General features: G+C 39.4%; 1 protein-coding gene across 1 annotated transcript in view; it reads right to left on the bottom strand.

Annotated features, from left to right (window-relative positions):
* Nucleotides 1–2297: 2297 nt before the first annotated feature.
* ST8SIA1 (ST8 alpha-N-acetyl-neuraminide alpha-2,8-sialyltransferase 1) overlaps nt 2298–22938 on the bottom strand; it is a 127949-nt gene continuing 107308 nt past the window's right edge. The window contains exon 5 of the mRNA XM_031597143.2: nt 2298–15286. Coding sequence (XP_031453003.1) covers nt 14800–15286 — 487 coding nt within the window. The 3' untranslated portion in view covers nt 2298–14799. The remainder of the gene's footprint in view (nt 15287–22938) is intronic.

Genomic DNA, 22938 nt, shown 5'->3' with positions numbered 1-22938 from the left:
TGTCCTAATGTTTTTTCTAAAAAATATCTAGAAGCTAAGTGATGTAATTTTGCTCCCTCTTTAGTCAAAATCTACTGTAGGTATCTTTTCTCATAGCAAAACAGGGAGTACATAGAAATGAAATAGAACATTAATATTAACAAAAAATAATCATTAAAAAGTTCTCATTCTAGAATTTAGTTTCAATTGATACTCTCTTCAGACTTGCAGACTTTGAGGTTGCCAGGGAAGAGTTTAGAAGCTGGCAATCAGCAAGGTCTAACCTGAGAACCACTGCAAACACTAAAAAGATACCTTTTATTTAATATCTATTGGATTCTAATTCTTCTATGTCAAAAAATAGAAAGTAGAAACAGAGGAAAAAAAAGGGGTGGGGGTGGGGGTGGGGGAAATAGCCACATAGGGAAAGGCAATAGAGATAAGATTACTGCATTAAGAAAAACAACTAAACAGATCAAGCAGCCATAATCTCTTAATGTGAGTAAGAAGGACTCAGGGCCTCTCGTGCAATAGATGGAAAAAAAAGGCTGAAGTACATGATGGGAAATTATTTACCACACTGAATGTGTATTAAAGGAAGATGCTTTTCCAGTACTCTGCCACCCTCACAATAAAGAATTTTTTCCTCATGTTCAGATGAAACTTCCTATGTTCCAGTTTGTGCCCATTGCCCTTTGTTCTGCCACTGAAAAGCTCCTGGCCCCATCCAATTAACTCCCACTCAGTAGATACATATAAGCATTGATAAAATCCCTCCTCAGTCTTCTCTTCTCCAGGCTGAACAGCCCCAGGGTTTCAGCCTTTCCTCAAAAGGGAGATGCTCCAGACCCTTAATCATCTTTGTAGCCCTCTGCCATTGTTTTTCTTGAACCAAAGAGCCCAGGACTGGATCCAGTACTCTTGATGAGGCCTCGACAAAGGAAGACGGGAGGGAGAGGATCACTTCCCTCAACCTCTATTTATGAACCTCAGGATACCATTGGCCTTCTTGGCCCTAACTGACTTGGCCCACAGTTCTGGCTCATGGCCAATTGGTTGTCTACCATGATACTCAGGTCCTTCTCCACAGAGATCCTTCCCAACAGGTCAGCTCTGATGTGTGCAGTTACAGCTTCCCAGGTGTAGGACTGTTCACTTGCCCTTTTCGAATCTCAGCAGGTTCCTTTCCACCCAATCTGTCTAGGTCACACTGAATGGCAGCACAGCCTTCTGATGTGTCAGTTGCTCCTTGCAGCTTTGTGTCATCAGCAAACATGCTGAAGCTAGGATCTGTATCTTCATCCAGTTCACTAATGAAGATGTTGAGCAAGACTGGGCCCAGTCCCAACCCTTGGGAATACCACTAGCTACAGGTCTCCAGCTAGACTCTGCACCTCTGTTCACATCCATTTGAGCTCTTCCAGTTTTCAGTCCACTTCACTGTCCACTCATCTATCCTACACTTCCTAAGCTTACCTACAAAAATGTTATGGGAGACAGTGTCAAAAGCCTTGCTGAAATCAAGGTAGACAACAACCACTGATCTCCCCTCATCTACTCAGCTAATTGTGACACCATATGAGGCTATCAGGTTGGTCAAGCATGATTTCCAAGCTTGATTGTATCTATCAGAATAAGTAATCCTCCTACAAATGCCTCTGGAATGATCAGGACCATTTTATCCCATATCTTCCACAGGTTTTAACAGAGGGGTTAAAGTGAGGAAGGACATTTTCATAATCTCAAAAGGAACTCGATGCCAAGCTTCTGCTACCTCGAAGAGGTTTGTTCTAAGAAAATCTGTTCTTGAAAATCTGAAGACATCTAAGCTTGGTCAATTTGATGTTCAGGTATCTAGAATCCCCATTTGCTTTAAGAAATGTGGTAAAAGTCTTTTATGTGAGTATAAGACTGAATATAGAAATATCCATTCCAAGCAAGTGGGGTTCAACTGATTTGAATGCAGAGTGGGAATCTCTTCAACAAAATGGTTGTATCTACTTGGAACTTCTAGATATACTCAAAGTCATTTTTGTCAGTGTTCTGGGAAGGTAAAAACATCCAAGTTTAACTCCCAGTAAATTCTCAGACATTCTACAAATGAAGTTGTCTCGCCGAATAAGCAACAAAGAGAAGGATCTGAGTAAACAGGAAGATGGGTATAGTAATATCAGATAAGGACAATGTATGTAAACCTTGATATGACAGAAGACCATGAAGGACAAAATAAAGTGAAAGAGGAATTGGCTTTCATTATTTGGACATACTGAGTTACATAATGGGGAAATGATGAAGAAAAAGAAGGCCCACAAGTAATATTTTCATTTCATAAAGTGGAGATATTTATTTGTTAAGATCAGTAAAACCAAATTATAAATAACATAACAGTTACCTATGTAAAGTTCCATCAAAATTAAAACAGTGAGCCTCTCCCTTCCAGTTGTGTTCATTAAAATGCTTCAGCTATGAAAAAAGGCATGGACTACTATAAAATTGAGATTTGTTTCTGTCCACGTGCATGAATATTATAAATAAGACTTCCCTTATAAAAAATCACATGAGATGCTAATGGTATATTTGTAAAACGTGACTAGAAAATGACAACAATGTACTATTAATAAATAATACACTCAATAACAAAGAGATCTTTGCTATTGAAAGACATCTAGACATTTTGGGGTACATTCACGATGAAACCACTTGAAAAAAAAAAAAAAGACATTCTTCAAAGGAGCACAGCACACTACTTGAAAATGAACAGACTCTTGACATAATAGAAAATACATTATTGCCAGGCAAAGAAAGTCACCCCTTCAGTCCTTGTAACAGTGTTAGCCATCAGTGAACATTTGCTACTTCGGGGACAGTTAGACTGAAGCCCTAATCACAATACGCTAAACAACAACACACTTTGCGATGTTTAAAACACTCTACACAAGTACCTCTGCCCCTGAGCATGCCAGAATGATGATGATTCAGTATGCTTAGCCAAGTGCTCGTGTCATTTTGACACAACTTCCACATGTAAAGCTTACATAGATCTCAAATGATTAATATTACACGTCAGTCGCTGGAGGTAAGACAAATCCACAGAATTACACAACCTCAGAGGCATAACGATTTGCTTATCCACTTTAAAACCATCTCAAGACACTGAACTACCACATTATCATCACTTTTTTCTATAAACTTGTCAAGATAGGAAAGATGCAAATCAAATTACTAGCATAACACAAGGGCAAAATTCACCATCTAACACTGAAGTCCCACATCCCATTGCTCTTTGTAAAATGATGCCATCACCAGCTGACATCAGTCTTGTATGAGAGAACAAAATCTCCCAAAATCACCCAGTCCCTAAAAGCCAGGAGGCACCGTGGGTCTGTCCTGCCTGTGCTCCTGTATGCCAGCATCACTACAAACCACAGACTGATCCCAGCTCAGCTTGTTTCAACCACTGAGCTCCTACCAAAAATACATGTGTGCTATTTCAAATTCAGCTCTATTTCTCCATTGATGCAAGCATTATTTTGCCTGAACACTCCACCTAGAGGAGGGCAAGCAGGCTGCCCCCAGAGCCAGACCCACAAGTGGGGTCAGATACAAAGCGGAAGGTCTGAAGTGCACAGATGGACAGGGAAAGTGAGGGCAGGAGCCTTGCAGCTACACGTCAAACCACAGTCACTTATTTATCAGAGTGGCAACCAGCAGGTAACTGAACTAAGTGGGCAGGAAACACACACTAAGCGTGAGTCGCACTGATCTCCCCACCAACACGGCCTTGCCAACCCAAGCCTGGGAATAGGTCTGATCTGTTGGAAATGCAGACAGATACCCCCTTACAGTGCTGGAAGGAAGCATACTGGACTTTAGGAAGAGAGCTACTCCACCTGTAAGTTTGTTTATTACCATCAAACCTCTAAGGCTTACATTTATCAGAATCAGAGGTTGGTCATGAAAAGACAGGTAGAAGATGTGGTTCACTACAAATCACTAGAAATATCTTCTTTCCACATCACTTCTCTTTTCAGTGTTTTTACAACACAGATCTTATACTAATAATCCACCTCATGGACTCAACATTAAAAGAAGAACTCATGCAGTCATTTACATTCATCAGCATCTGCATGCTATCTTTCACAGTTCATTATCAAAGCGACATACCACTCTATAAAAATATCACAGTGAGGCACCTTTAATTTCCTTCATATCTGTGTTTGCTTTTCTCTTGAGCTTTCAGAGACAGCCAGATGGAACCTGCAGTATCACATGTTAAAGCAGGGTGAGCTGTGTGCATAGGAAATACAGCGGCTTAGAAGTCTTGAAATTTACATGTAAGGACAGAATTTCATCTATTTTTTAGATATCTATTTTTGTCCTTGAGTACATTAATAATAATTTTAAAGGAAGGTAACCTGTAAAGGGCTAAAATATGGCATGAGAATGCTTTGCACCACTTTTCTTTCCACAACATAGGAAGAAGGGCAGCATTGCTATCAGGTTACTACAGCACTTGACATAGCTTCTGCTTCTAAGAGAGCCCAGACACTAGCACCAGAATCAGTGCTTTCGGACTAGAACACTCAAGAAGAGTGCAAAATCCACTTCATTTAAAATGCTGACTGCTGGTAAGACTCCAGAGGAATGGAAACCTTACAAAGTGCAATTGCTGTACATCACACTTAGTACTAATTTTGACATTGGATAAACAGAAGGCATATGCTAATTCCCAGGTGAAAAAAATGCCAAAGTTCTCTCTGAAAGGATATGCTTTAGGTGGTGCTACTTAATTAGAGATAGGATGCCTTACATTATGTACATGATATACACTAGTTGCCCAGAGAGGCTGTGGAAGCCCCAACCCTGGTGGTGTTAAAAGCCAGGTAAAAGGCAGGTGGTGTTAAAAACCCTGGGCAATCTGATCTGCTATTTGACCTAGTGGCTGGAAGCTGTCTGTGGCAGGTGGGTTGGAATTTGATGATCCTTGAGATCCTTCCAACCCAAGCCATTCTATTATTCTATGATTCCACGAGAATCTGCAGAATAGTCACAGAGATGCAAACAAACAAAAAATAAGGAAGGTCAATGGAAAAGAATGAATGCACAGAAACCATGAAGACAACAAGACATACTGACTTCAGCTGTTTATACCTCATCTGAAATAGAAACTTGTGTGAAGATAAAAAATATTGAATGCAATGAAAACAAAAAACAGTATTTCACCTTGGTGGTAGCAGGTCATTATCATGAGCATTTGTTAAAGATTCCTCATTTTACATTGAGGCTGAAAGCTATTTTGGAAATGAATTTGTATTTTATTGATGGCTGGTTTGAGTTAACAAAGATGAATGCAAAGATTCAAGATTTGGCTGCAGGAAGTCTAACACCTGGACACCTGCAGTGAGAAGGTGTTCCACAAAAGCCAGAAGAATTTTCAGAGTTTTAATGTTTGAAATGGAAAGTAATTTGTTGTCAGTCATCATATGCAGAGTTATGAAAAGAGGGCATTGTGGACTACACAGGGAGAAAACAGAAGAACCACCATTTCAGCATTTTAAGACAATTGATATCTTAGACTAGCACTGAGCCTTTGATATAAATTGCCAGTAGAAAAATTTTTCCCTTCAAGAATTATCAGAAAAGAAAAATTGCATTTGAATAGCAGGGGGGGAAAGATCATCTCATTGCATTATTAAAGTCTGAAAAAATGATTTGACAATGACTGGAAACATTAGCAGTCTTCAGATCCATCACGGAGCATAAATCACTTGAGAACATCCAATTCTCAGATACAGGCGGTCAATGGAGAAGCTTCACACTGCAGCAAAATCCTTTTTTTCATTTTCATCCTCCTCACAAAATATACTTGGCAGACAGTGCAGTACATGAATCACTTCTCTGCAACTTGCTGCAACAATTCTTCATGTAGGACATGACTTAAATCATGATTTGATTTCAGATCATGATGCCTCAGTGCGGCCGATGTTTGAAATACAGAAAGATATTGGCCTCACAGCAGCAATCAAAGAACAGCAGAAAACATCCATGCTCTTTACTTGTGGGGAAAAATCCTGTACCTTACAGAATTGGACCCTGTATGTAGGCAGCATTGCCTGGCTTTGCTTTGAAACAGCTCAATTTAAAATTTTCATAGGATGAATTCCCCCAGGTTTGAAAACAGACAGCTGATTAAAATCTGTGCAATTCTATTGATTTGTCCGGAGTCAGAATGGTAGAAGAGAATTTAGTTTATAAATTGGAGATTTGGGCAGACAGAAGAAAACCTATTATTCTTATTAAAATTTATGAGTTTGAGCTTTCTGCAAGCTATGCATTATCTGAAGGGAATGTCCTTTGTGTACTTGCTAACCATGAGGGTGGGTTTTAACCTGGACGCATAAATTCAGTCAAACAAATATGTATGTTTACTTGCTTGCCTTCACTGTTGAAAAGAGATAAAGCTTTGCAATTTATTAAATCTCTACCCTTACTTTCCAAATATGAGGTAACTGACTCTCATAACAACTCTGTCTCAGTGAGCAAGCTAAGTATAGTCTCTGTTCACCCAAGAGAGCATTCACAGCAGGAAGAAAGACATCAAACATCCTATAAGTGGCATGAGAAATAAGAAAGTCTCTGCTGTACTTCAGAGTTGATGCAGTAATTAGTACTGGAAAGACATGAAATACTGCATGCAAGCTTGGTCACATTCAGCTTTAATAAAACTGAAGTGCTCTATGTTCCTGTGTTGTGTTTCCATATTTCCACCTTGAGTACCAAGAAGAAAGTTCATCAAACTCACATAGGGCAAGGGAGGATTGAAACAACCTGTGGACTTGGCAGGTTTCTCCCCAGTACCACAAGAACTGAGGAGCTGAGAAGCAAGAGAACAGAGAACTTATATCTGTATAACTTCAGGTCCCAGTTCAGCAAAGCATTGGAATATAGGTATCTCCTTTTCCTCTATCAAAAAATTGTGTTACTTTCCTGATCTCCTTTCTGATCTTCATCTGGTTCTTTAGATACCACCCCTAAATGCTGGTACAGAAACAGTAACAGACAGACACCAGAAGATCTAAACCGATGTTCTCAGTTTGGTAGGGTTTTTATTTATTTCATTTTGACAAAAACGAAAGTAGCCTAAAATTGGAAGCTTTGCAGAAGCACGGACTTGAGTAAAAAACGACAAGTGCTGAATAACTTGAAAACTGCTTCTTCAATTACTGGCATATCTATTTTAGCAAAAATTGAGATCCTTTTTCACAAAATATGTGATTATTTTCACTAAATAATTTATTTTATTGTAGTTCTTAAAGATATCAGTGTTCGAGTTATAAACTTCAACCTATCATTTGTTTTGTTTTATATCCACTTGATTGTGTGCCTGTATGCCATTTTGGCAGTTTACAGACACCTCTAAAAAGGGTAAATAAGAGTTCTGATTGAGGCTTCATTCCATTTTCAATGCACATTGAAGAGCACAAACAAAGGAAAAAAACACTACTTCTGTCTGTGCATGGATATTTTTCTGGAAATGCTCAGGGGGTAGGAATTTCAAGAGCATTGTACACTGATCTAATTCAATATTGGCTCAGTGAGCATTTCATTTACAAGATAAATTTAAAAAAATAGGTTTTTTGGAAGTCCTTGCCTTGCACATCATAAGATGTTCACCTTTTGGTGTGTTCCTCACACATAGAAGTCTCACACTCAAAGAAAATGTTTTCAACATACTGCCAAGCCTTTTTTTGCAATAGTGTGACCACATAAGGGCTTGTTTCACCTCAGTTCAACGCTCATTTCAGCCTTTGGGCAGCGCGGTGAGATCCTGGTCTTGAGACCCCTGAGAGAGCCTTAAGTCTGAGCCTCGGTCCTTTAGAGGACATTTTTGCAATCAAAATCTTTGTTCCTCTTTGCACCTCTTCAGTGAAAACTTTTCCTTTACTACCAAGGTAATTGAACAAAAACTAAGCTTCTCATGAAATATGGAGTTTTGCTAGCTTCTTGTTAAGAATTTAAAGAATTTTAAGAATTTAAAATGTTATGCCTTTGTAATTGTTCATTTCCAATAAACAGAAAATGATGTAACACATCTTTGCTATGGGCCCTAGCTGAGCAAAACAATTTGTTGAATGTACAATTAGAAAACACCAGGAATTATTCAAAAGGTACTTTCATGTTTTATTGAGCAGTGGCTTAAACCTAAACCCAGAGAACAACTATTTGTGGTGACGTTTTCTTATGCTGCCTTTGGGTTCACTCGTGATAGTTACGTCTAGGCTAAAAGAAAAAAAAGTTGTACTTGAAAGGTGAAAATACTAAATAACACAGCAAATTCAAGGTGATTTGAGTGCTGCTTGCTTTAGACCAAGATGGGATAAATATTCATCTCAACAGTTGACCAACGCAACCACAGCATAGAGTAGGTGGAGATCATTTTAAGATGCAGTTTTAATAGGTGCTACTAAGACTTGCTAGCAATCAAAAGTGCTTTGGGGTGAGAAGCGGGTTGGTCTCCAAAGCAATAGATAGTCTGCCACTGTTTTCGGAAAGCCCAGCATTTTGGCTGTGAAGGAAGAGAGTGATAACCTTGCCATATCTCAGGCCTGCTCTGCAGTGGGACTTGCTTGATCGTACCCAGGGCAGTGCTACATGGAGCCACATGGTGGCTGCCCAGTCCCAGAGGTGGATGATGGTCAGTTCTGTCCTGCCCATGCTTGCTGATTTCACACAGGTGAGGACTACTTGCTTAATGCCATGGTTTGCTGAGCTTGGCACAGCTGAACTGCTCAGGACAGTGTTGTCTGTGTGAACGATGGGGAGCAGGTCACTGAGCCATGTCAGTGGCAATGAAGCCACGGCAATACGCTCACAAACTGCAAACTTTTCACCGCCTTACAAACACAGGTGGGGTGTTTTCAGTCCTGCAGGAACCACTGAGAATGCAGTTCCTACTCAGAAAAAGCAAGAACTGCCATCAGGAGGTGCCCATTTCTCTCGTGGTTGCAAAGAGAAACTACATAATCATTTTCAAATAGGAACAATTTTTTTTTGCTTTTTTTTTTTAATAAATGAAAAGATGTCAAGATTCATTTTAAGTACTTGCACTAAGCTAAAGAGGCGGAATACACCATATCTCATCCTGCTATAAAAAAAAAAGTGAAGAAAATGAATAATCAGAGAGGAATAACTAACTGTTTAATTTCTTGTTGCTGCAAAAGAAATATCAGGTAGGGATAATGGGTTGAACCTCCTGTTGGTTATTTGTATTTCCTTCAGGAAAATGAGTTTCCTATATTTAATTATCAGGCCACTAGGTCATTCAGTAATTGTTTCATTCAAAAACCACCAAGAAGTCAAACACCTGACAGATTCCAAGTGATAAAATCTGGGAATTTGAGGAAATAGAAGTCATTCTACAACAATCATTATGAAAAACACAGCCTTCTGCCATCCTCTTTTTGTTCTCCAGTGATTGAATTATCAGTTCTTAAGTGAAGTTGTGTTTTCAACTTACAGCTAATTCTTCCTGGTTTTACCAGTTACTTTAGAAGAAAAGATGGTTGAAAATTACAAAGTGTATTATCTTCTTCATGGCCGATTTTTTAAATCACCTTGCAAAAACCAAGGAGGGTGATCATCAGGAAGATGGCAAAGAGATGCTTTATGATGACTTCTTGGGCGTAAAAAAAAAAGCCCAGATGATCCCAAGTGGAGGGGCTATGTGATATTAGAAGCAGATCTCATTAGGGATGTCACAGCATACCAGGAGAGTTCCCAGAGCACCCTTCCAATAGCCAGGAAGCAGAGGACCAGCCACTTTCGGACACGGTCTGCTGACTTTTTGTTAGTAGGAAACATCAGCTAACAGATAGAATCATAGAATAGCCCATGTTGGAAAAGACCTTAAGGATCATCAAGTTCAACCACAACCTAACCATACTACCCTAACTCTAATAACCCATGGCTAAATCCCACAGTATCCTTTCAGTAAGGAGGTGGTGACTTAGGACAATAGCTAGTAAGTCTGTTATACTTTTGTTTCTGAGTGAATGGAAGTAAAGGGAAAGATGGATTTTTCATCATCTCTCTTTTTTTCTGCTGTGCTTCTGTTTCTGTTTAATCAGTTCACTGCCTCTTGGCAATATCTGCCATCACATTCTGCTTTGCTGCCATCCTGCAGAAAACCTTATGTCACAGATGATAGTTCATTTTTCAGTCACTGTCAGAAGAAAATGTCCTACAATTGCTCGGAATGGGCAACCTTTATCTAGAATTTCTACAGTCCAATTTATTACACCACTGATTTGATCTTCATTTTTTCCATCATCATCCAGCATTTTGGGAACTGCCTGTCCTTTCTATAATCTGGACTTGTTCCAATGCTTATTAATCTATTGAGATAGAGAAACAAAGCAGGTAGCAAAAGGCGAGTTAGCATTTTTCTCCTTCACCATCCCCACTTCTAGATTGCATACTTCCTCACTCCTGTTCTCACTGTCCATTTCAGGATAGGGTGAACCAGATGTTAAACCAGTTTTCATAAATATGCATGAAGGAAGTGTTTTGTGCAACTACCACGGTTCAGAGATTCAGTTTAAAACAGCAGATGCCTTGCTTATAGCTTCAGCTTCCAAAGAGATGCAAACTCAGCAGCGTATGTTGTGACATCATTCTGATGAAGCTAACAAAAAGATGAGTGTATTGAAATTGATAAAAAAGCCAGTATTTCTATATTCTATAAAAATTAAGCTGTAACAGAGGCTTTGATCTTTGACTTCTGTGGCTAGTTCATTGCAAATGATAATCTTCGTATCAACAAAAAGCACAGCATTCATGAAAGAGAGTCCTTAAAACTATGGCAAGATCTGTGTCAAATTTAAAAATGTTTTTATTCTCACGAGCACATATACTCTTATGATTTTAATTTGCCAGCTTCTCTTTCAACTTCTTGCTTTAAAATGAGCTTCAAAAGATTCATAACCAACAGAAAGGAGGAATTTTACACAGTTTTAGCACAAGTTCATACATTGGCCTTAGTCTCCCCAAAAACTTTTAAGCACCTGAAAAGATTATACCAAAACCGATTCCAGTGCCAAATATCTTCCATGCACAGCTCCTGTAAGGGGATTTGATTCGTTCTGTTTATAATCATGTGGCATCCTCCACAGAGCAATGATTCCAGCATTTCTGTATCTTGGCAGCTCTATGAAAAAATTAATAACTAAGAACATGAACAAACCATTTGGCAAGCCTGAACTAGTTTTTAGTGAAGATGAATTGTGGTAGCTTTCAACCTGGTGCAGGCATGTTTAGCTCTAACCTCAATACCGGAGAAACTCAGAGGCTGGCAGTGGAAATAGAAAAGCTAGAGTAAAGAATTTCACTAAAAGACCTTAAGATTTCTATTCACTTCAACACAAGCAATGAAATCTCAGGACACTACTATCAGTGGACAGAAATTAACCACCCAGCTAAATATAGTCATTCCACCCACAGTTTGCTAACTCCGAGAAGCTGATTTCTCTGTTAATGCTTAAATTACCCCCCTGGATCTGACCACACCTATTCCCTCGTGTAGCCTTCCTCTTCAAAAGTGATACAACTTCAAACCCTTACATGTAACTCCACATTTCATACCAAGAATCCAATACATGGGTCCCACTTCCCCTAGACTTGTACCAGGTAAGTCTCACACTAAGTAGCAGAAATAATGGAGCATATTAACTCCAAGATTCTTGTCAGGCAGTTGCCATTCTCAGATTCCCAAATGATTTTCATTTTCTCTTGCCACAAAATACTTACAGAACCCTCCTGCATCCTTTTTCAATTGTAGGTCAAAAAGCTGCTTCTTGGCCAGTGTGCCTGTGTGGAGTGCCAAGTCAGCCAACTAAAACAGTTTTCTGTTGAGCTCCCATTGTAGACTTACTCTCTCAAAAGGGAAATTTATTTTAGTGTCTCTTCTTTCCTAAGCTACTAGTTTTCTGGAAGTTATAGAAAAGTATTTATCCCCAAAGCCTTTACTTCCCTATCAAATGTGGTTGCCATTGTAAGATGCAGTTATATTCACAATAAGTAGATGTGAACACAGCCCAAACTATCAATTTTTCCAACATTAGCCACACTTATCACAAACAACTTAGTTTCTTCAATCCCCATCATTTTTTTAAAACCATCTGCTTGCAAACCTCAGGATTGCAGACATCAAAAGGGACACACAAAGACCACAACATTCAGTCAGCTTCAGCCTTACAGAGATGGGGAATACAATACTCCTAGGTACACGGGGCCAGTTGTTATGAAATACTGCATTGAAGTTTCCTATGAAAATATTCATTTTTCTCTTCTTTCACTGAAATCATTTTCCCAGAACATGAGAGAAGGGATTTCCAGGGTGTTGGAGAGTCATCAGGGAAGTTCAGAACTGAATCTCAAGTGCTGGTACAAGTGACAAAAATAACCAGCACAGAGGCAGTTCTCCCATACTCTCCTAATTTCCCCACACCCCTGGGAAATGCATCCTTCTGAAGTATCATCTTAACACATAATATTTTGACTGCTGTTCTCACAGATAGCATCTTCTTTTAAGAACTAAAAAGTGCAAAATTTCATACATCTCATAAAACCCATACAGGCACCTGTTTTCTACAAAAGGCAGCTCAGTAAAATTTGTCCTAATGAGCAGTAAAGAAAATCCTCCTTTACTGAGTACCACATCATAGATAAAATATAATCCAAGTGAATGAATTATCAGTGATGTTCAATTGATGTGTTGTACTTCAAAAAAAGCTATGGACAAAGATAAAATGGGTTATAGAAGCACATTCAGATTTTATCAGAATAATCTCTAAAACAGCATTTAATCCAAATCTCCCCTTTGCAATTTAGAGCTACACTGTAAACCTAAGGAACAACGCCCACTGTATATTTGGAATACTCATATTTAGGAAGAAGATTTTATTCCAAAACACATGTTTAAAAAGCAAGATAAGGCTTTTTTTTCAATGTCCTACATAGATAGTCGAATTATTCATATTTAAAGAAGAGCCAGGGGTGTTGCTTTTTTTTTTTTTTTTTTTTTTAATTATATCTATATAACTTGCAGCTTGTAATCTACAAAGAGAGAGGTTGCCAACATACGATAGGACACATCCCCCAAAATACTAGCACTTTGGAGCTAAAACAGGTAGCACAGGAAATTGTTGTGGAAACCTGATGACATTTTTGTTGTTTCAACATTTTGACTAGAATTTCAGCTACTAACGATAGAAGTAGAAGAAAGAGAACATTATTTTGGATTATAAAGTTAACAGTGATAGCATCTTGCAGCTGAAATTGCACTCTGGACCAAGTAGGTATTCTCTTCCTGTCCTACAGTGTTAGAACAAAGCAAACAAAAAGATTTCTCATTTACATGGCAATAGGATCATCCATTGTCCAAGTAATACCCAAAAATAAAACAGTCCTTTAGGCACTGCACTGACCGGAGCAGCCGCAGTGCAATTTCCACGCTTACATAATTCTCTGATTGCAAAGAGAAAGGCTGCATTATGTAAGTGCCTGCCTTTTCTGGTGGTTTTATTTTTGTTTGTTTGTTTTGTTTTGTTTTGTTTTTCTCGCTGGCTATGTTGTTTTTCAGTGCTCCCAAAGGCTGTTTTACTTTTCAGACTCTCTTTTAACCAGAGACAATCTTGCAACAGAAGTACAAGTCTTTAAGGCTAATGTTACAATCTAAAAAGTGGAGCTAGTAGCACAAAGAGAAAGGATTTTCAAAGTTTCAACTCATTTTAGATGACACTTACATTCATTTCTGCAGTTTTTCTGTTATAAGCACATGAAGAATCTCATTCTGCATTTCACTGAACACCTCAAATCCCCTTGATAGTCACTGAACATCTGGAGTCCAAATGAATACGGAACTAATCCCAAAGGCAAAACAGCACAACAAGTAAGGAACAATCCCTGCTACCAAAGTCACTATGGAAATCTTGCAGCTGGTCAGTTAAAACACGGTTGCACTTCACTTTTGTTTTTTTATCACAACTTTTATCTTCAAGCCAATTTACCTTAATCAGCTGTTGCCCATAAGGTAGCATTAATACAGATATAAGTGCAATGACCAAACTATCCTGACAAAACCTACACCAGGTAGGTCCATCCATATTCAGTAGCAGGGCATTCCCAGTACATTCTTCTACCGGATTCTTAGCACCCTTCACATTCACAAGTCTTAGGAGTTGATGGTACTCAGCTCCTCAGGCTTTCACACCTTCCCCCTTTCTTCCATCGGAAAACAGAAAATGGAAAAAAAGAAACGAAGAAAGTCAACAACACACACACTTTCCTCTATACCCCTTACCACTACACACAAGCACACACATAAGGGAAGGAAAAAAAAAGAAAAAAAAAAAAGAGTTATATGAGGTGCCAATCTGGAATGAAATGGATTTTTGAACAGACAGTCATATTTGGCACTGTCAGCAAAAGCTTGTGGGTGGCCCCATTTCTCTCCGAGCCTTAATGCCCTTTTTACATCGGTCATTTAAAAACGTCACCCAGAAAGTTCATTTGAGTTGCTTCTGACATTATTTTCACATTACTGCTGAATGGACTTGATGGAGAGGTTTGTTTCCCCCACCACAGTTCCATAAAACATACATTAAGGACATCTTCCATTTGGCTTTCAAGCAGCATTTTTAAAGTCCATGCAGATCCATGACTATTTTCCCTTTAAAAAGAATCAACAGAAGATCAGAACTCTCTGTAGGAGAGCATGGAAATTAAAAACGAGTGGATCTCCCAAACCGACTGCTACGATCCTTAGGCAGAAGACTGGGTTAAAGGGTCCTCACACTGTTCTAGCTGCATTCTCAGTACACCGCTTTTATGAAGGAACCAGAGCTGTAGAAATTCCTCCGGCATGGCATGGAATCCAGAATCGGGCAAGACATTGTCATAGTAATGATGGCTAATAAACTTCCCATGCAGGTCCACTGAGAACGGCCAGAAGCCATAAATTGTTACTTCTTCACAGAGACCAAGGGCGGCACTGACTAGGAAAAGTCCTGTGGAAAGTCGTTTGGCATGGATACCTTTGCTCTTCCAGAACTTGCCAATGTCACGCAGGAAATTGGGGTTGGCAAACAGCACTGCCTGCTTGGCACCGAAGTCCTTCAGGGTGTAATAGACACGCAGGGAGGGGCCTGTCCCCGTCTTCATTGAGAAGGCCGGCATATAGATGTAACTGTGATTGTACACCTTCACACTGTCCACAAATGCTTTTCGAGACCAAAGCAGATTCTGGAATCTGTAAAATGAGAGAGAAAAGTCTGTTGGTCTTACAAACACTTGTCTACTCATCTCAAAATACACCTACATGCTGTTATTCACACACGGATTTGCAACTGATCTGCACACCTTTCCAGAGCCCAGAGAAAGTCCTGACAAATTTCTGAGTGTCTTTTCTAAAACAATGAACCTGAACAGACAGTTAAAAACCATCTGGTATCCTGCTAGCTCCAAAGCACAAAACGTTTCTGATTTCATCTCCTCACAAACCTTGAATGAACACTAATAATTTTCCCCCAAAATTAATTGTTTTAGTGACATTTTTCTTTATATTTTCAGGCATATAAATCTTTAAATTAAATTTTGAAATGAGTGTTGTTGTTCTTATTTCCTAAAGGCATACTAAAAAAGAATCCAAGTTACATGTTGAACTAGCAATACTAAGCAATAATCAAATAGAAATTCTGGCCTTATAAAAATTTTAAGACTTGTAAGATTTGCTTTTATTATGCCTGAATGAGATTTATATTTCCATTAGATTATGATACCATAGCCATTTATTCTCAACTTGAGAAAAATCTCAGAGAATTCTTTAGGATAAGTGGCACCACAAAAATACAGCAGCAGGCACCAAATGACACTCAGGGAGGATGTTTAAGAAGGTAGGAGTTACACAGTGAGTAGGTTTAAAAGCAGTTAATATTTGTAACGTGCAAGTTAGAAGAGAGACTAGTTGAGGAAGGCAATGTATAGATCCACGTTATTTCTCTGTTTTTACAGTTCTATTTAACTCTTGCTACAAAAGCTACATCAGGTTCCAAATTCTTCAAGTAGCCAATAGCTGCTTACTGATATCTACATTATTCCTGATTTTAGACTTAAATACTTCTTCAAAAACAGTACCTTAGCAAGAATATAACCTTTCCTTCCCATATACTTTTGGCATGCCAAGATGAATGAGACATCTGGCAGGAAGCTATAGGCAGTTCACCCATACCAGCACCCTCAGTAGTGTTTAACACTACACAAAGCACATACCAAAAAATAATAAAGTTTCCTGAATATGCTCCATTGGGTGTAACTGACAGAGATGTCAGCCAGAGTGACTAGTAAAATCCAATACCTAAACACAAATTTGTTAAGAAGCAGGAGAACTTATTGTTCTGGATTGTGGGCTGTATCAGGCGATACTTCTGCATGAGAAAATCACTGATTCACCCTTGATTGCTTGCTCCCTTTTCAGAGTCGCTGCAGCCTTCAGAGCACCAGTAGATCCTCCCTGCCTTTTCAACATGCCAGTGTCCATAAACTTCAGTAAGTAGGCAAGGAAAATCCATGGTACTTCTGCACAAGCCTTACCGGCACCTCCTGCTTAGCAGCTGGGATGCTTTCCCAAACATGGTCCCTAATTTTTTTCTCAGCTCTTAAATGACTTGAATGACTTTCTCATTTTGTTACTGCCTCCTCTTTCTCAGTTTCTTGTGGCTGAGACATTTGTATGTGTCACAACTGATTTCATAATCACACGGCAGAGTCAGAACAAGAAAACTGAGACACTGGCAGTGGATATTTCCCTTTCTTTGGCACAGGTAAAGAGATAGGTGTAAGAACACTTTTTTCATATGGTCTGAGTTCATTTTATATAAAAACCCCTTTGATAAAAATCACATACACAGCAAGATATATGGGTTTGAATAGGATGTCAGAAGACCTCAAGAAGTATCAGTTAAAATTTCATCTGATACAACTGCCAACAAAAAACAAAACTTCAGCAACACAGAAGTATCTCATGAACATGTCAGGTTCTTAGGAGTCTTTCTTCTGGTAGAAGAAAATATTAGTAATAATTTAAAAGATTTTGCTGACACTTTCAAAATGTAATATTTGGTCTCCTGATTTGCCACAAGTTTCTTTCAACATGTCCTGGTGGGATTAAAGTAAAGCTGTTCCAAAGCAAAACCCCTGAGATCTGCACTGTTTGACTCTGCAGATCTTGTCTTTCTGTGTGGAGTAACTAATGGAGACAAAGCCCCTGTCATCCAAGCAAGAAATTTATCCAACTTGAACATATGAAGCAAAACAATAATTTCATAACATTGCATTTGGCATTCTTTTCTGTAGAAAGAACAAAGACACAGCTGGATGTAGAGCACCAGCAAAGGCCAATGTACCCTGGCAGAAATTCATTGTCCTAAATACCACCTATGGGACTTCTGAGACCTGTAAGTAAGTGTTCCCCCAAACAGCTTTGCTATTCTCTCCCTAAAGAGAGCAGGACAACCTGTCAGGTACAGGAGTTGGGTCCATCCTAGGAAAGTTTTTCCATTTTCATCAGGAAAATCAGTCACTGAAGGGGAAAATAATCTCAATGTTCACCTATGTGTTGGAGCCTTCAGACCCTATCCTAAAAATTCTCTAATAGTTCATGAAAGGCAGAACAGGCTTTAAGCATATTGCGCTCTTCTCAATGTGAGGCATCCCCTGTGAGGGGCTCAAGCTTCCTTTCACAGAACGAGGAACGTGAGCACACAGCTTCATCTGCCTTTGCAGTGGTGGAGAGGAATACACAGCCCTGTCAATCCTGGAAGCCAGTTTTACCACATCCTTTTCCACTTACAGCTGGCTAACAACAATCACTTCACTTGGAAAATAGATGTGGTTATTCTAAAGCTTCATTCTTCAGCAAATTTACTATTCACAGAAAAGCACTGTGCAGCCTTAAGCTGAATGCACTTAAAATGCTCAGATATAATCTGAGGGACAAGGACTGTCTCTGAATATTCATACACCATCACTGCCACATTTACATTCATTCTACATGAATCTCTCAAAATGCCTTAGAAGCAATAAGAAGTAAATGACACTGCTATGATAATGGTCAGTAGAGGGACTTCATGTAGAATGGATGGCATTTGTCATGTAACTGCAAACTGCAGAGATCTGTTCATTAACATCACTTCCTGAAAAAAAAAAAAAAAAGAAAGGTTATCTGCATAGCCATGTCAGTAGGCCTCATGCCCAGGTCAACAGATGGACATGACACAGGTGGCCAGGAGCTCATGCAGAAGCATAAAACATGCAGATTATGGCTCGTCTGATGACTTGAAACAGCCAAAAAGCTGCTCCCATCTTGCGCTCCTCATGAGGGGAATTATTAGAAGCAAATGGTATTTTTTGATCCCCATTTGTACAAATAGGTGACTTGTCCAGCTTTTTGACTTTTCATAGAATGATTAGAGATTGAAAAATCTTGGGACAAATTGTATGCATCAACAAGTGTCAATATCTTTTACTTGAAGCTCAAGTGTACTTTCCTTTAATGGCCAATGTAAACAGGGAGCCCTGCAGGCAATCCCACCCCAGCAGTGGCTTTTGGGATACAATGCCACTTCCTTCTCATCAGACAAAGAGAACAGAGAGGACAGAAGGGCTTTCCCTTTGTAGCTGATAAGCTCAGCAGCACATACATGAGTGTGCTGATATGGTTTCTTCCCGCTTGTACTGGCAAGAATGCTGCCATCCTGGTATAATCCTTGCATTCAGATGAACACACAAACATCTCCCTTTGTGTTAGTCCTTGCCTAGATAAGAAATAAGGAGCCACGTGTTCCTAGTTAGTGCTTTACAGACTTGCAGAAGGACTGAGGTTGCTAGAGACATCTCTGCCCATCTGCTCCAACCCCTGCTCATGCTGCAACTTCCAGAGCAGTGTGCCCAGGCACATGTCCAGTTTGTGCCCCTTGCCTTTGGTACCCAGCATTGGGAACTGCTGAGAAGAGTTCTGTCTCCATCTTCATTGCATTCTCCCTTCAGGTGTTTGTATACATTGTTAAGATCCCCATGAGCCTCCTCCTCTGAACAGGCCCAGCTCTTTCAGCCTCTTCTCACATGAGAGGTGCTCCAGACTCTTCATCATCTTGGTGGCCCTCCACTGGACTTTTTCTGGCGCATCTGTGTCTGCTTGCCTGACATGTTTTGAACATTCAATATTCTCAATGGCTGCAGCTAGCTCCTCTGCAATCATGGGGCTTCAAAATAAACCTACCAAATGATCCAATATCTTGTGCAAGAGCACATCTCTGACAACACCTCAGCTCTCAGAGAAAAGCAATGAAATTGCTCTGACCTCTGCAGTCAAGCTCATACAAATGCATGGCAGGCTGCCAGCATTCAGATAAAACTGGAGCTGGAATCTCCCAAGCCCTGAATAGCACCTGAAGAAGACAGGAACTGCTGAGTAATTGGCACTTATGTGTCCTGGCAGCTTGACAGCAGCTTGGAGAGGCGATGATGCTGTGAAGGCTGGTGAAAGCAGATCGCAGCCTGCTCAGCCTGGGCGCTTCACTGCTGCTGCATTCATTAGTGGCCAGCAAGCACATGAAATCCTCAGCAACACATTTTTGCTGTCAGGTTCATATGACAGATCAACTTTTAAAAAGCATGAACTTTCAACAGGCACATGTAGGCACAGCTGCACAAATACTAGAGAAACAAATTCCTTTTTACCAGCTGTAGGATTCCCTCAGATGCTGTGGACTACTTTCTCAAACAGAACGATGCATCCAAGAGAAAATTTCCAGAGCCAGTTCACTGGTGACAGCACAATCAAAAACTTAAGAGCATTAAGTGGTTTGGATTTTTTTGTTTATTTTTAACCTGTTTCTTAATGTTCCTGCTGATGCTCTCTAGCAGATATTTGGGACAGGACTGCTCTCTCATACTAAGAGATGATTTCTTGCAACCACAAGGAACTTGCTGCAGAGATAGTAAGCTAATCCACCAACAGCTAATAACAGCAGCTTTTTCTTGCATCTGTTTCCTTTTGATCTCCCCTGAGAGCCACTATCTCATGCCTATGAAGATATATCAGTATATCAGTCACTTACTGCACTGCCATCTGCAAAGTCACAAGTTCAGCATTCCAGATTAATTGAAAGCTGACTTCTCAAAAAGAAAAAAAAAAAGAAAAAGGTTGAGAGTATTATTTTGGAATTAAGACAAATAGATGTCAGGGGAATAGAGCAGAAGGCATATAAATACTTGTGCATTTGTCCTTACAGCAAGGAGACAACCTCACAAAAATGTTGTAGATAGTTTGATGTCAGCATTAGCCAAGAATGATTAAGCAATTTGCTGCAGTTGTTTACATGCACTTACAGCTGGGTCACAAATCAGCTTGCAATCACACATTTGATCCTTCACTGCTTTGACCCAACTGCACTCAGTTATGATTGCTTTTGTGCTTTCAAAAAGGGGTGCACTCATTAATGCCCTACACATTTGTTCATATGAGACACTTCTTGACTATGCAACCAATCTGGGGCTTGTGTAGCCAATGTCACTAAAACACGGGCTGTGTCTGAGTTAAGAGCACCATGGTTTCCATGCACTTACTCTCCATGTTGGCACTTCCAGCATGCATTAGGTGCAAGGTCGGCTATTCTACTTGTCCACAAGGGATTCAAAAACAAGCACCTAAAGTGCTGTAAGTTCATCCCCTTTCTTGTTGTATCCCAAGTTTTCCAACTACATAAGCCTTGTTTACTTAACTTAGGGAAAGCTACCTTACCCAAGATTGAATTACAATCCCATTGAAGTAAATGGCAAAGCCAACTCTGATCTCTCTGGAAGTCTGCTCGAAGCCTCAAGCAAAACAAAAAAAGTCAGGCATGCAACGCACTTCAGAGCAGTTAGAAAAGGTATAAAATAACATGATTAATCACAAAGACTGATCAATTAAATCAGTAAAATTAGAGATGCCAAATATCATCGATCAATGCAGAAGGCTTTTATTTCTGTGGTGGATTCCCAGTGTTTCATCTAGTCTTGTATCAAACAACTAAAGCATGAGGAACTCACCCCTGTTCTCACTGTGGGTCCCTCCACAAGCAGTAGGGTCACCACGCCACTGGGTAGGGTAATACTATCCCCATCTTCTCTTTTCCATTTGCTTTCCTCCTTCCCCAGTCTGACTGCCCACAATGGATGCAAAGGCAGCAAATCTTCCATTCAGCCTTTCAGGGGAGATGCTCCTCTCTCCCAACACTCACTTTAGCTCAACATTTACATATATCTTGCAGTTCACTGAGACTCCACGCTGCCTCCTCTTTCTTTATAGATGGAGGTTTCCAACTTCAAAAATTTATGTTTTACTCTCATCTCTGGTTCCAAAGATTAAACATGAAGCCTGATTCTCCTATACATATTTTTAATAGCTTTTTTCAGATTAGGGATTACGTTCACACCCACTGTCAGCTCCAAAGCCCCCACATCAAGGAAACATACTGTGCAGTGCTTGCAATTACATCTTTTTCAGCCAGGCTGTTTCTTAATTCTATGCTATTCTTACCCAATGACCTTCAGAGTACTCAGATGCACTTATAGTTCAGTTAGACATTGCAGAGGTAGACACTAATCGCTTTGATGATCGCAAGATCATCTTATAATTGGAGTCTGTATTAATTAGGGTTTTTTTTTAAATTTCCACCCATTTCCACTTTTACACTGTCATGCTGGGAATACTATATATAGTGCCAAAAGAAAGCTGACTCTCTGTTTTTCAATGGAACACTGAGGTGCTCTATACACTAAAGCAATGAAACATTAAAATCAGTGTTCACTGGTATTTTGGGACTGTGTGTGATCCTTATTCTGCCAGCTCAAATTAGAATGTGCTTATAAATACCTCCTTCCAAAATCGGTAGAGCTAAACATCAATCCATTCTGTTGCCTGACAGTTTGAATCTTAGCTTTCAAAAGATGAGCTGCTCGTGTTAGTTTGACTCTTTGAAGATTGTGGCAACTAAAGTCACAGAGAAGTTGAAATAATATAAAAGGATAGGCATAACTGTAAACTACATGCATTGTCAAAAAGAAATTGCTGCCTAGTATTTATAAATCTGCTGAATATTTCACAGCATTTACAGACGAAAGTCTGGAGAATAAGAAAAACAATGAAATGTGAACCGAAGCGACCAACAAGAAAAAAAAACTATTACAGAACTAATCCTGATATCTTTAGTATTTAATTTTACTGGACTGCATGCAGACTGAGTCTGTAAGAAGAAAAGTCATCAGATCACACATTTCCTCAAATTTTTATGGAAATCAGAACTCCAAGAAAACCCACATCCTACAGTAAAACCATTTTTTCTATCCCTCCCTTAAGTTCCTTAAGAATAAATTTTGCCTGATTATTTTTGTTTCCTCTTGATATGCATCCAAAGAGATTTTAGGATTACCCAATAAAAGTGTTGAACATAGAGTCTTCAGAAGATTTCCTCTTGGTTAACCTGTGTTCTCTAAAGCAGACCACTCTGTTTTTGGGACATCCAAACAGAAAAAGAACAGTACTGTATCCCCTCCAATTCTAGGTTTTTGAACTAGGTTTTAAATATTCTCCAGATATGAATCACAAGACATCACCACCTGTTACAGCACTGCAACAAACGTTACTAACATTAAAGTTTTTCTATCTATTAATTCTGGCAATTGTTCTGTAACCCAAATATAAAACATACTGAAAAGTTTACAGCCATGAAAGATTGATTTATAGGGGAGGACGCTTTCTGGCTTGTATACTTGACTGTTTACTAAGCATTTTTCATTACTTCCTTAGCATATTAATAATTTGCATTGATCTGTGATGTTGACATTCAACTATATCCTCCC

The sequence above is a fragment of the Phasianus colchicus genome, chromosome 1, assembly GCF_987193195.1.
Source record: "Phasianus colchicus chromosome 1, bPhaCol1.hap1.1, whole genome shotgun sequence".
In the NCBI taxonomy this organism is placed as follows: Eukaryota; Metazoa; Chordata; class Aves; order Galliformes; family Phasianidae; genus Phasianus; species Phasianus colchicus.
This window is presented reverse-complemented; position numbering and strand designations above follow the sequence as displayed.